The 12185-nt window shown below is 47.8% G+C and overlaps 1 protein-coding gene across 1 annotated transcript in view; it reads right to left on the reverse strand.

Annotated features, from left to right (window-relative positions):
* LOC131899765 (anomalous homeobox protein-like) overlaps positions 1 to 12185 on the reverse strand; it is a 28212-nt gene that overhangs the window by 5302 nt on the left and 10725 nt on the right. The window contains 4 exon segments of the mRNA XM_059251227.1: positions 7767 to 8059; positions 8855 to 8975; positions 9279 to 9486; positions 10263 to 10386. Of these exon segments, the coding sequence (XP_059107210.1) occupies positions 7767 to 8059; positions 8855 to 8975; positions 9279 to 9486; positions 10263 to 10386 (746 nt within the window).

Genomic DNA, 12185 nt, shown 5'->3' on the forward strand with positions numbered 1-12185 from the left:
ACTGGCCTTGCGAGATGCAAAGTTGCATAATTCTGTTGTCCTACAGACAAACAAATGCTAAAGTGCTAACCTAGAAAAAACTCCTGGCATTTCTACCCTGGAGTGCTGTGAGGGGCAAGGGAGGGGCATGACTAAGGAGACTGCCTTCCTCTGTTGCCCAGGTACTCACAGATTAGGTAGGACAGTTGGGAGTATTGACATGTGCAGGCAGGCACTGCCTCCCATTTTAACTCTTTCCTAACTGCCTTGTTTTTCATTCATGTGCACTTTTTCCCTAGGAGACATAAATAAGAAATATTCTGGGGCCCAGGACTTCCCTTCTGAAGCACAGGTGAGTGCCCTAGCTTGCCCCCGACCCCATCCCTGGGCACCAGCCACTGCGGGGAAGACCTGCCCAACTTGGCCCCAGGTTCTGGTCCCCGGGCAGGTGCCCTTCCAGCCCCACCGGGAAGGATCCCCTTCTCCAAGACCCCTGGCAGACCCTGCAGTCTCCACGCCCTGCCCCCACGCCCATCCGCCTGAGCCCCAAGCCTCTTCCTGAGACTTAGAGGCCGGCCCCCAGCTCCCATCTTGCCCAGGACTTCCCTTCTGAAGCACAGGTGAGTGCCCTAGCTTGCCCCCGACCCCATCCCTGGGCACCAGCCACTCCGGGGAAGACCTGCCCAACTTGGCCCCAGGTTCTGGTCCCCGGGCAGGTTCCCTTCTAGCCCCACCGGGAAGGATCCCCTTCTCCAAGACCCCTGGCAGACCTTGCAGTCTCCATGCCCTGCCCCCATGCCCATCCGCCTGAGCCTCAAGCCTCTTCCTGAGACTTAAGAGGCCTGCCCCCAGCTCCCATCTTGCTCAGGACTTCCCTTCTGAAGCACAGGTGAGTGCCCTAGCTTGCCCCCGACCCCATCCCTGGGCACCAGCCACTCCGGGGAAGACCTGCCCAACTTGGCCCCAGGTTCTGGTCCCCAGGCAGGTTCCCTTCTAGCCCCACCGGGAAGGATCCCCTTCTCCAAGACCCCTGGCAGACCCTGCAGTCTCCATGCCCTGCCCCCATGCCCATCTGCCTGAGCCCCAAGCCTCTTCCTGAGACTTAGAGGCCGGCCCCCAGCTCCCATCTTGCCCAGGACTTCCCTTCTGAAGCACAGGTGAGTGCCCTAGCTTGCCCCCGACCCCATCCCTGGGCACCAGCCACTCCGGGGAAGACCTGCCCAACTTGGCCCCAGGTTCTGGTCCCCGGACAGGTTCCCTTCTAGCCCCACCGGGAAGGATCCCCTTCTCCAAGACCCCTGGCAGACCCTGCAGTCTCCACGCCCTGCCCCCACGTCCATCCGCCTGAGCCCCAAGCCTCTTCCTGAGACTTAGAGGCCGGCCCCCCAGCTCCCATCTTGCCCAGGACTTCCCTTCTGAAGCACAGCTCCCATCTTGCCCTGGATTTCCCATCTGCAGGAGAGAGAGAGAGAGAGAGAGAGAGAGAGAGAGAGAGAGAGAGAGAGGAGAGAAGAGCACCCATCCTCCCCAGGACTTCCCTTCTGAACAAGAGCTCCCATCCTGCCCCGGACTTCCAATTTGGACAAGAGAGCTCCCATCTGGACAAGAGAGAGAGACTTCCTGAATCTGTCAGCTCTGTCTGAACCAAGTGTGCAGATAAGGCCAAGAACGAACCACAACGAGATGGGCAGACATCAAGGCAGAAACACATACAACAAAATGAATAGCAATACACCATCACCAGGCCCTAGCCCTCCTCCAACACCTAGACCTGAACATCAGAAATTGGAAGAAGCAGAAGAAAATAGCCTTATGAATGTCATCATGAAGAAGCTAGAGGCTCATGTAGAGGAAAAGACAAAAAAATGTGAAGAACGCTGTAAACAACTAGAGGAAAGGGCAAACAAATTAGAAGAAATCAAAAATGTCCTGGAAGAGAACAATAAAATACTGAAAGAAAATCAAGAAAAATCAATGAAACAAATGAAGGAAACAGTCCAAGACCTGAAAAGGGAAATAGAAAAAATGAAGAAGACACAAACAGAGGGAATGCTGGAAATAGAAAATCTGAGAAAACGATTGGGAACTTCAGATGCAAGTATAATCAACAGAATGCAAGAGATGGAAGAGAGGATCTCTAGCGTTGAAGATACAATAGAAGAAATAGATTCATCAGTCAAAGAAAACACTAAAGTCAACAAAGTCATGAACCAAAATGTCCAAGAAATTTGGGACACCATGAAAAGACCAAACCTACGAATAATAGGGGTAGAAGAAGGAGAAGAATACCAACTCAAGGGCACAGAAAATATATTCAACAAGATCATAGAAGAAAACTTTCCCAACTTAAAGAAGGAAATGCCTATGAAGATACAGGAAGCCTATAGAACACCAAACAGACTAGACCCCCAAAAAAAGTCCCCTCGCCACATAATAATTAAACAATTAAACGTACAGAATAAAGAAAGAATATTAAGAGCAGCAAAGGAAAAATGCCAAGTGACATATAAAGGCAAACCTATCAGAATAACACCCGATTTCTCAATGGAGACTTTGAAAGCCAGAAGGTCCTGGACAGATGTAATGCAGACATTAAGAGACCATGGATGTCAGCCTAGACTAATATACCCAGCAAAACTTTCAATCATCATAGATGGAGTGAACAAGACATTCCATGACAAAGCCAGATTTAAACAATATTTATCCACAAACCCAGCCCTACAGAAAGCACTAGAAGGAAAATTCCAACGTAAGGAAGTCAGATACAACCTTGAAAACACAGGCAATAGATAAAGCCACAGCAGTAGACCCCAACGAAGAAAAGAACACACACATCACCACCAAAAAATAACAGGAATGAACAATCACTGGACATTAATATCCCTCAATATCAATGGACTTAATTCACCTATAAAAAGACATAGGCTTACAGAATGGATACGAAAGCAGGACCCATCTTTCTGCTGCATACAAGAAACACATCTCAAATTCAAAGATAGACACTACCTAAAAATAAAAGGCTGGGAAAAGACTTTCCAATCAAACGGTCTTAAGAAACAAGCGGGTGTAGCCATCCTGATATCCAGCAAAATAGACTTCAAACTAAAATCAATCAAAAGAGATCAAGAAGGGCATTACATACTCATCACAGGAAAGATCCACCAAGATGAAGTCTCAATTCTGAACATTTATGCCCCAAACACAAGGGCACCCACATATGTAAAAGAAACATTATTAAAGCTTAAATCACATATAAAACCCCACACATTAATAGTGGGAGACCTCAACACCCCACTTTCACCACTGGACAGATCCCCCAAATAGAAACTTAACAGAGAAATAAAGGACTTAACTGATGTCATGACTCAAATGGACTTAATCGACATCTACAGAACATTCCATCCTAACAAAAAAGAATATACCTTCTTCTCAGCACCCCATGGAACCTTCTCTAAAATCGACCACATACTTGGTCACAAAACAAATCTAAACAGATACAAAACAATTGGAATAACCTCCTGTGTTCTATCAGACCACCATGGTCTAAAGTTGGATTTCAACAACAACAAAAACTACAGAAAACCTACAATCTCATGGAAACTGAACAATACCCACCTGAATCACCAATGGATTAAGGAAGAAATAAAGAAAGAAATTAAAGACTTCCTAGAGAACAACGAAAATGAAGACACCACATATCCAAACCTATGGGACACTATGAAAGCAGTACTAAGAGGGAAATTCATAGCACTAAACGCCCACATAAATAAGCTGGAGAAATCTCACACTAGTGACTTAACAGCACACCTGAAAGTTCTAGAACAGGAAGAAGCAAAGTCTCCCAGGAAAAATAGATACCAGGAAATTATCAAAGGCTCATGGATAGGCAGAACTAACATAGTAAAAATGGCAATCTTACCAAAAGCAATCTACAGATTCAATGCAATCCCCATCAAAATACCAACACAATTCTTCACAGACCTGGAAAGAATAATACTCAACTTCATATGGAAAAACAAAAAACCCAGGATAGCCAAAAGAATCCTGTACAATAAAACAACCTCTGGAGGCATCACGATCCCTGACTTCAAGCTGTACTATAGAGCTACAGTAATAAAAACAGCTTGGTACTGGCATAAAAACCGACATGTGGACCAATGGAATCGAATTGAAGACCCTGACATTAATCCGCACACCTATGAACAAATAATTTTTGACAAAGAAGCCAAAAGTGCACAATGGAAAAAAGAAAGCATCTTCAACAAATGGTGCTGGCAAAACTGGATATCAACATGTAGAAGGCTGCAAATAGATCCATATCTATCACCGTGCACAAAACTTAAGTCGAAGTGGATCACGGACCTCAACATAAATCCAGCTACTCTGAACCTGCTAGAAGAGAAAGTAGGAAGTAGTCTTGAACGCATTGGCATAGGAGACCACTTTCTAAATAGAACACCAGTAGCACAGACACTGAGAGAAACAATCAATCAATGGGACCTCTTGAAACTGAGAAGCTTTTGTAGGGCAAAGGATACGGTCAACAAAGCAAAGCGACAGCCTACAGAATGGGAAAAGATCTTCACCAATCTCACATCTGACAGAGGACTGATATCCAGAATATATAAGGAACTCAAGAAATTAGACATCAAAATGCCCAACAGTCCAATTAAGAAATGGGCTAAAGAACTAAACAGAGAATTCTCAACAGAGGAAACTCAAATGGCTGAAAGACATTTAAGGAATTGCTCAACATCCCTAATCATCAGGGAAATGCAAATCAAAACAACTCTGAGATACCACCTTACGCCTGTCAGAATGGCTAAGATCAAAAACACTGAAGACACCTTATGCTGGAGAGGATGTGGAGCTAGGGGAACTCTCCTCCACTGCTGGTGGGAATGCAAGCTTGTACAACCACTTTGGAAATCAATATGGCGCTTTCTTAGAAAATTGGGAATCCATCTCCCCCAAGATCCAGCTATACCACTCTTGGGCATATACCCAAGGAATGCTCAACCACACCACAAGAGCACTTGTTCAGCTATGTTCATATCAGCGTTGTTTGTAATAGCCAGAACATGGAAACAACCTAGATGCCCTTCAACTGAAGAATGGATAAACAAAATGTGGTACATATACACAATGGAATACTACTCAGCAGAGAAAAACAATGACATCATGAGGTTTGCAGACAAATGGATGGATCTAGAAAAAATCATCCTGAGTGAGGTATCCCAGACTCAGAAAGACAAACATGGTATGTACTCACTCATAACAGGATACTAGATGTGGAACAAGGATGACTGGACTGCTACTCACATCACCAGGCAGGCTACCTGGAAAACAGGACCCCAAGAAAGACACAGGGATCGCCCAATGACAGAGAAATGGAATGAGATCTACATGAACAGCCTGGACATGAGTGGGGGTAGTGAAGGGCGAGGGTCTAGGGAAAGAGAGCTTGGGTGAGTGGGAGATCCCAGCTGGATCAACAACAGAGAGGGAGAACAAGGAATAGGAGACCATGGTAAATGAAGACCACATGAGAATAGGAAGAAACAAAGTGCTAGAGAGGCCCACAGAAATCCACAAAGATACCTCCACAACAGACTGCTGGCAATGGTCGAGAGACTGTCCGAACTGACCTACTCTGGTGATGGGATGGCCAAACACCCTAATTGTCGTGCTAGAAACCTCATCCAACTACTGAGGGATCTGGATGCAGAGATCCATGACTAGGCCCCAGGTGGATCTCTGGGAGTCCAATTAACGAGAATGAGGAGGGTTTATATGAGCGAGAATTGTTGAGACCAAGGTCGGATAAAGCACAGAGACAAATAGCCAAACGAACGGAAACACATGAAATATGAACCAATGGCTGAGGGGTCACCAACTGGATCAGGCCCTCTGAGTGGGTGAGATAGTTGATTGGCCTGATCTGTTTGGGAGGCATCCAGGCAGTGGCACTGGGTCCTGTGCTCACTGCATGAGTCGGCTGTTTGAAACCTGGGGCCTATGCAGGGTCCCTTGGCTCGGGCTGGGAGGAGGGGACTGGACCTACCTGGACTGAGTCCACCAGGTTGATCTCAGTCTGTGGGGAAGTCTTTGCCCTGGAGGAGATTGGAATGGGGGGCGGGCTGGGGGGAAGGCGAGGGGGGTGAGGGGGGAGAACAAGGGAATCTGTGGCTGATATGTAGAACTGAATTGTATTAAAAAAAAAAATGGGATTCAATCAGACAGTACCTAATCTCACCCTGAAACTCCCACCAGAGTGTTTTTTGGAAAGAAACTGAGCCTTCTGAAGCACCAATCTTAATTACAAAAAAAAAAAAAAAAAAAATTAGTCGGGTGGTGGTGGTGGTGCGTGACTTTAATCCCAGCACATGGGAGGCAGAGGCAGGCGGATCTCTGTGAGTTCTAGGCCAGCCTGGGCTACAGAGTGAGTTCCAGTTAAGGCAACAAAGCTACACAGAGAAACCCTGTCTCGAAAAAACAACAAAAACAAAAAATTAATATGGTCACGTTGTCTGAGCAGTGATTGTCTCATTATATACAAGGTCTTGTAGCCTTGCACCAGGCCTTCCAGGGGAGATGATCACTATGGAGTCTATGAACTTAGACAAGACCAGTTTCTTCCATCTGTCCTGCCCACTTGGGTGAACCTACATCGGAATCTGATGTGCATACCATATATGTCAACATGTGGGAGGCTTGGATTTTGCCATTCTTCTATTTGATATGTTAGTGCTTCTTTTATACAGGGTTTATAATAGGTGGTGTTCAGACTGTAGGCGTGCATTATTTGACCTGTAGAATCTCATGTTTAGTTAAGTTCATTACCAGTATTTAGAATTTACAAAACAAAGATGTAAAATTCTAGGTCAAATTTTTAACTTCTAATTTTTTTTTAATGTGGATAAGTGTTTTGCCTGCATGTATATATGTGCCATGTGTGTGTGCTTGTGCCTAGTAACCACAGAGTCCAGAAGATAGTACCAGATGCCCTGGAACTAGAGTTATAGACAGTAGTAAGCTGCCATGTGTGTATTGGGAACCAAATCTGGGTACTTTAGAACAGCTGCAAATGTCCTCAACCACTGAGCCATCTCTCCAGCCTTTGATATGGGATACTTTGGTTCAGGGGATATTTAGCATCCTTTCTCTATGCTTTTGTAGTACTCAATCATCCTCAGGGAACTCCTTCCCTGAATGACAGGCAGACACATTGAGGCTGCTGTACCCCCCTTCTTGAGGCAGCATATGATGTAAGCATGACAATTGGTTTATCATTTTTCCATCCCAACACTCAGCTGAATACTCTTAAATTGAACAATGTTGAGATGGGAAACACAGATCAGGGCTCACACCTATCAACTGTGGAGTAATTCCAGTAAGACCTCAGGTCCTGCCATCCTTATGCTACTTTATAGCACCCCTGTGGCCTTTGTATTACCTAACCCTGGTTTGCTACCCTTCTTTGATATTTGGTGGGCTGTTTTATATCTTCCTGGGAAATTTCTTGCCATTTAAGTTTGGTTATAATGGGTTTCCTGTATCCAAGAAAAATACACCAATAAATTTTGTTATATTAGTATCTTCCTTCACAAAAAAAAGAAAAAAAAAAGAAATATTCTGGAATAGTTGTGGGAACAATATGCTCTGACAAGAGCAGTTCTGGGTTTCGCTGAACATTCCAGATTCAAGCAGATGGTGGCCACCCTAACAGAGCACCTGAGGACCTGAGTAGTTGCTGGACTAGCACAGTCTCTGTGAGGTGGACTCACCTGCAAGGCTGGGACCCGTGAGTGCACCAATGTCCATGGCTAAGGGGACAGGTTCAGGATCCATCCCAGAGTCCAGCTGGTGTCTAAGGCCCGGTTCCTCCATCGAGAGGCAATGTTCCTCGGAGGATGACAGTGTAAAGGGCATCATCCAAGAATCATGGGCAGCCATAGAGGAATCAAGCATGCTGCTGCCAGTAGCCAGAGGCCAGAGGCCAGAGACGAAGTCCATTGATGTGAGGCTGGCAGGATGGTGACCTGGCCACTCCTGGTACCTCTCGCATCCATATAGTGACCTGGAAAACATAACCAAACAGTGTGCTTGGGATGGCAGAGGCCTGGGTGAGGTGGGTGGGTGTTAGGCGGGGACTCCAGGCGAGGTTGGCATTATGGGCTGAAGCCAATGAAGCTGTGGAAGGTTGCAAATCACTACCACTAATCACCCTGCCTGCTCTTCCCCGAGGTGGCCGAGGGGCAGGCTCTGACATGCCTGGAGTCACAGACACTTCAAATTGTCTATAGCATAGAACCAGAAAACAGAATATGATTGACAAGATCCTAATATCAAATGAATAAATGATGGTTAGCATCAAAGGAACATTAGGCAGAAGCTGACAGCAATTTAATGAGTATCCCATCAGGGCTAATGTACCTCAAACCTGATCAGAGCTTTTGTTAAATATCCTCTCAACCTCTGCCATAGCCTGAATGGCGGCACTCTCTCATCCCCATTGCATGGGGAAGAGCTCACATGAACCTGCCTGGGGTCACACTCCTGGGTATTGTCCAGCCTGGCACTGGCCCCATGATGAATGAGCAATGGGCTGCATGCAGAAGGCTCAGGCCTTGCCACAGGGGAGCAGAGTGCATGGGGAGTCCCAGACAGTGAGGGACATACAGGGTGCTGCTCACTCCATGAAATAAAAAAACCAACCAATGCTCAGAAAAAAAGAAAACAAAAGCAATCCACTATGTCAGGGCCTAGCACAGGCAGCCCCGGAGTTAAGGTTCCAATATACTCTGGTCTGCACTCAAAGGCAGGAGGGGACTAAAGAGGAAACACCTGCCATGGGCTGAAGGCATGACATTACCTGAAAGCCAGGGCCTGTGAGGTGGTGTTGTCTCCAGAAAAGCTCACAGTTGGGGACTGTGGCCCCTGAGATCCTTGAGGGGTTTCGGAGGGCTGTAGAGTCCCACTTCCTTCAGACCTGGCTGCAAAGCAGAACAGAGAGGAGGGCATTAGCGTCTACCTACCTCCTGCCCGCTGAGAGCAGCCCCACAGACCGGCGTCAGAACTGGTTTTGAGTCATCCCAATGTTCTTATCCCTTGTTGTGACCTCAGTGCAAACAAACTGTTCCAGGCCCGGACATGGACTCACTCCCCAGCTCTACTCATTGTCCTTCCTAACAGCTACCACACCCCCAGCTCCAGACAAACACAGCCATGCCAGGGTCAACTGCCAGTCAGCTAGATCTTGCCAGAAGGCAGCCCCAAGAAGCCCTTGCGATGCTCACCTGACCACTGGGACACAGCCACAGACTCCTGATGGTATCCTGAGAGCTGCAGCGGCTCAGGACCACTCTCCTTTGCACTGGACACTTCTGATGTGGCCTCCTGGGCTCTTTGCATGTGCAGGAGAAGAGCCTTCTGACGCCGACGATAATTGGCAAACCAGTTGTACACCTGCTCAGGAGTCAAGCCAGTCTCCGAAGCCAGTTTCTCCTGACCCCCCCCCCAAAAAAAAAGCAACCACAATTGAGGTGTAAGGGGGCACAGAGGGGGCTTGGACAGCTCATATCCACATAGGAAACAGGGCACAGCCCAGCCTCACCCCTGCAAAGACAGCAGAGATTGTCTGCCATCTATGAACTGGCATAGTGGAAAACAGTTTGTCTCCTGCGCATGTGCTGAAGAATTAGAGAACAATGCACACATGCCCCACCTCCTGCACCCACTCCATTCTGGGCCAGCTGATGCTCTGAGCACCCAAGACCTTAAAACAGGAAACGGGCCAGAATCTACCATGAATCCCAGGATCAGTGTCCGCACTGGCCCCAACCAGGAGCCACTTTCTTTGAGACACTGTGCCTTTCAGCTTTGGATCACACAGCAGGATTGGGGATCCTCTGGGAATTGACCAGGTTGAGAAGTGGGCAGCCAAACCTTGCAGAGGAGAGGTTGGGTAAAGATGGGGACCAACAGCACCCTGGGAGGGGCCTGGGGAACCCAGTGAGCCCAGAGGGAGACACAGACTGCTGAAGGAGTTACAAAGTAGAAGGGGAGCCACGTAAGAGATGGTGGCCCTGCTAGGAGGAAGACAAGTGGTCTCCCTTGTGGAAGGTGGAAGAGAAGTCTGCTGAGCTGAGGGGAGGTAGGAAGAGCTGTCTAATAAAGAGAGGAGAGTTACTCAGGAAGACATGGGGAGACTCAGTTACTAGGTGGGGAAAGGCTCAGGAAGAGTAGCAGAGAAGTCCCCTGGGGTGGGCTGTTGTCCTTACCAACTAGGCCTTCTTGGGATAAGCACCCACACCTGTGGCAAAGTCTTGCAGATGGCAGCCAACCTCTGGGAGGAAGTTCCGGTTCTTAGGGCCCTCAGGGCAGAGGATAGAGGGTGGTGGGTTCCTAGATAAGGAGGGCCAGGACGATTTATAGAACACCAGTTCTATCTGCTTAGGGCCTGGCATCTCACAGGGAAGGAGTTCTGACAATCATTCTCCAGTCTGCCCCTGCATCCCACTCCCAGTCACCTCAAGGGGTCTGATTCCTGCTTTCTGGGATGCCAACTGGTGGTCCACCACACTACAGTCACCCAGGAGTGAGCACAGGCTCCCCCCAGAGCCTGGCCCAGCACAAACACTGACGGTCCCTCCCCCGCCACTGCCCTGTTCACAGCAGACTTGTTAACCCTGTTCTCCACCACCAGCACTTTTACTTCAGGTCAGACCCTCCAGTTGGCAAAGCTGTGAATCTCTCACCTTATACATGGATCCCTCTAGCTGCACCTCCTGACTTGTCCCTGGCAGCAAAACTTCTCAGACAACAAGCAGGATCATGGCCCTGACATCCCAAATATACTGCCACTGGCTTCCCCTTGGCCCCTGTCTCACTGAACTCAGCTTCTCAGCTCCTTGTGTTCTCCATTCTCCTCCTTGTGCCATTCTTCCTGTTATGCTCCATGTTGGGCAGCCCCTGCAGCATGCAGGAAGCCCATAGGTGTTTCTCCCTCTCCTCTCTACACAGCATTGGGATTCAGGGTCACTGAAGGGACCCCGGCACAGCTATCCTTCTCCTGTGTGTAAGCTGATTTTTCCTGCTGCATCTTTGAATTTCTTCATAACGGACACATGAAGTGTATAAAGGCTATCTATCTGCGGAACAGGTGAAATCCAGATGTGTGGCATGCATGCACTTCCCAGGAGCATCTCATCTAACACATCCCAATTGCCATCCACCTGGGACTCCAGAGCCTTCTCCAGCCCAAACACACCCAGAACAAAGGGCCCTGCTCCTGGAAGTTCCTACTTAGCACAGAGCTCCTCCTGCCTCAAATTCAGTCCTGGGCCACAGCTGGCCTTCAAGATACTACAGGCGTGGCCAGCATAGTTATAGCATAGACCGTGTTCTGGCCACTGCCCACATGGCCCTGAGGTTGACTGTCTCCCTGGAAGTCCCTGGAAGGGGTAGGTGAACCAAGTCGCCACCTTTTCTTAGGGTCACAGGCTGAGGACAGATCTGTATTTGAGAGGGCTGGAAATAAAACCTCCTGAGACCTCTACTATCTATCTGCTCAGGACATCAGGCACCCCTCAATCCCTGGCTCCTGAACTGGCACCCACCTGCCTGGAAAATTGACCAGTATGGTTTCTGAAGGGACTCTTGTCCAGCTCAAGTGCAGAGAGCATGGCTCTGGCAGGCCTTGACCTTTTCCCCATGCCCTCAGACCTGTGAAGAACCATTAGATTCCATTTCTAAGGCTAGCCACCAAGTCCTATTCCCTTATTTAGCTACGTACTTCTCCTCAGGCTGACTATCAAGGCCCAGCTGTCAAAATATCAAAAGCCAGCAATAAAAAGCCCCATTTGATTGCCATAATTAACACGCCCAATGTGGTATTTTGAATATCATTTGCTGCAAGCCGCAAGAACATATTATAGAGATTCAGCTGCATATAATAGAGCTATACCAAGAAAGATCAAGGAATTTTTCTAGAGGGAAGCCATTTATCAGGGAGTATCTGGTGTTATTCAGCTTTTAATATTCAGTTGTTTCTTGCTGTGAATTTCTTGTGCGCTCATATACTACTAGGCCATAAGGCAGAAAGTGTAAGTTCAGACCTACTGCTGATCTACTAGGTAACACCTCTACAGAGCCTAGGAGACAGGAGGACTGTAGTTGCATAGATTTGTCTCTTGTGCAAATGA

This window comes from Peromyscus eremicus, chromosome X, assembly GCF_949786415.1.
Source record: "Peromyscus eremicus chromosome X, PerEre_H2_v1, whole genome shotgun sequence".
Classification (NCBI taxonomy): Eukaryota; Metazoa; Chordata; class Mammalia; order Rodentia; family Cricetidae; genus Peromyscus; species Peromyscus eremicus.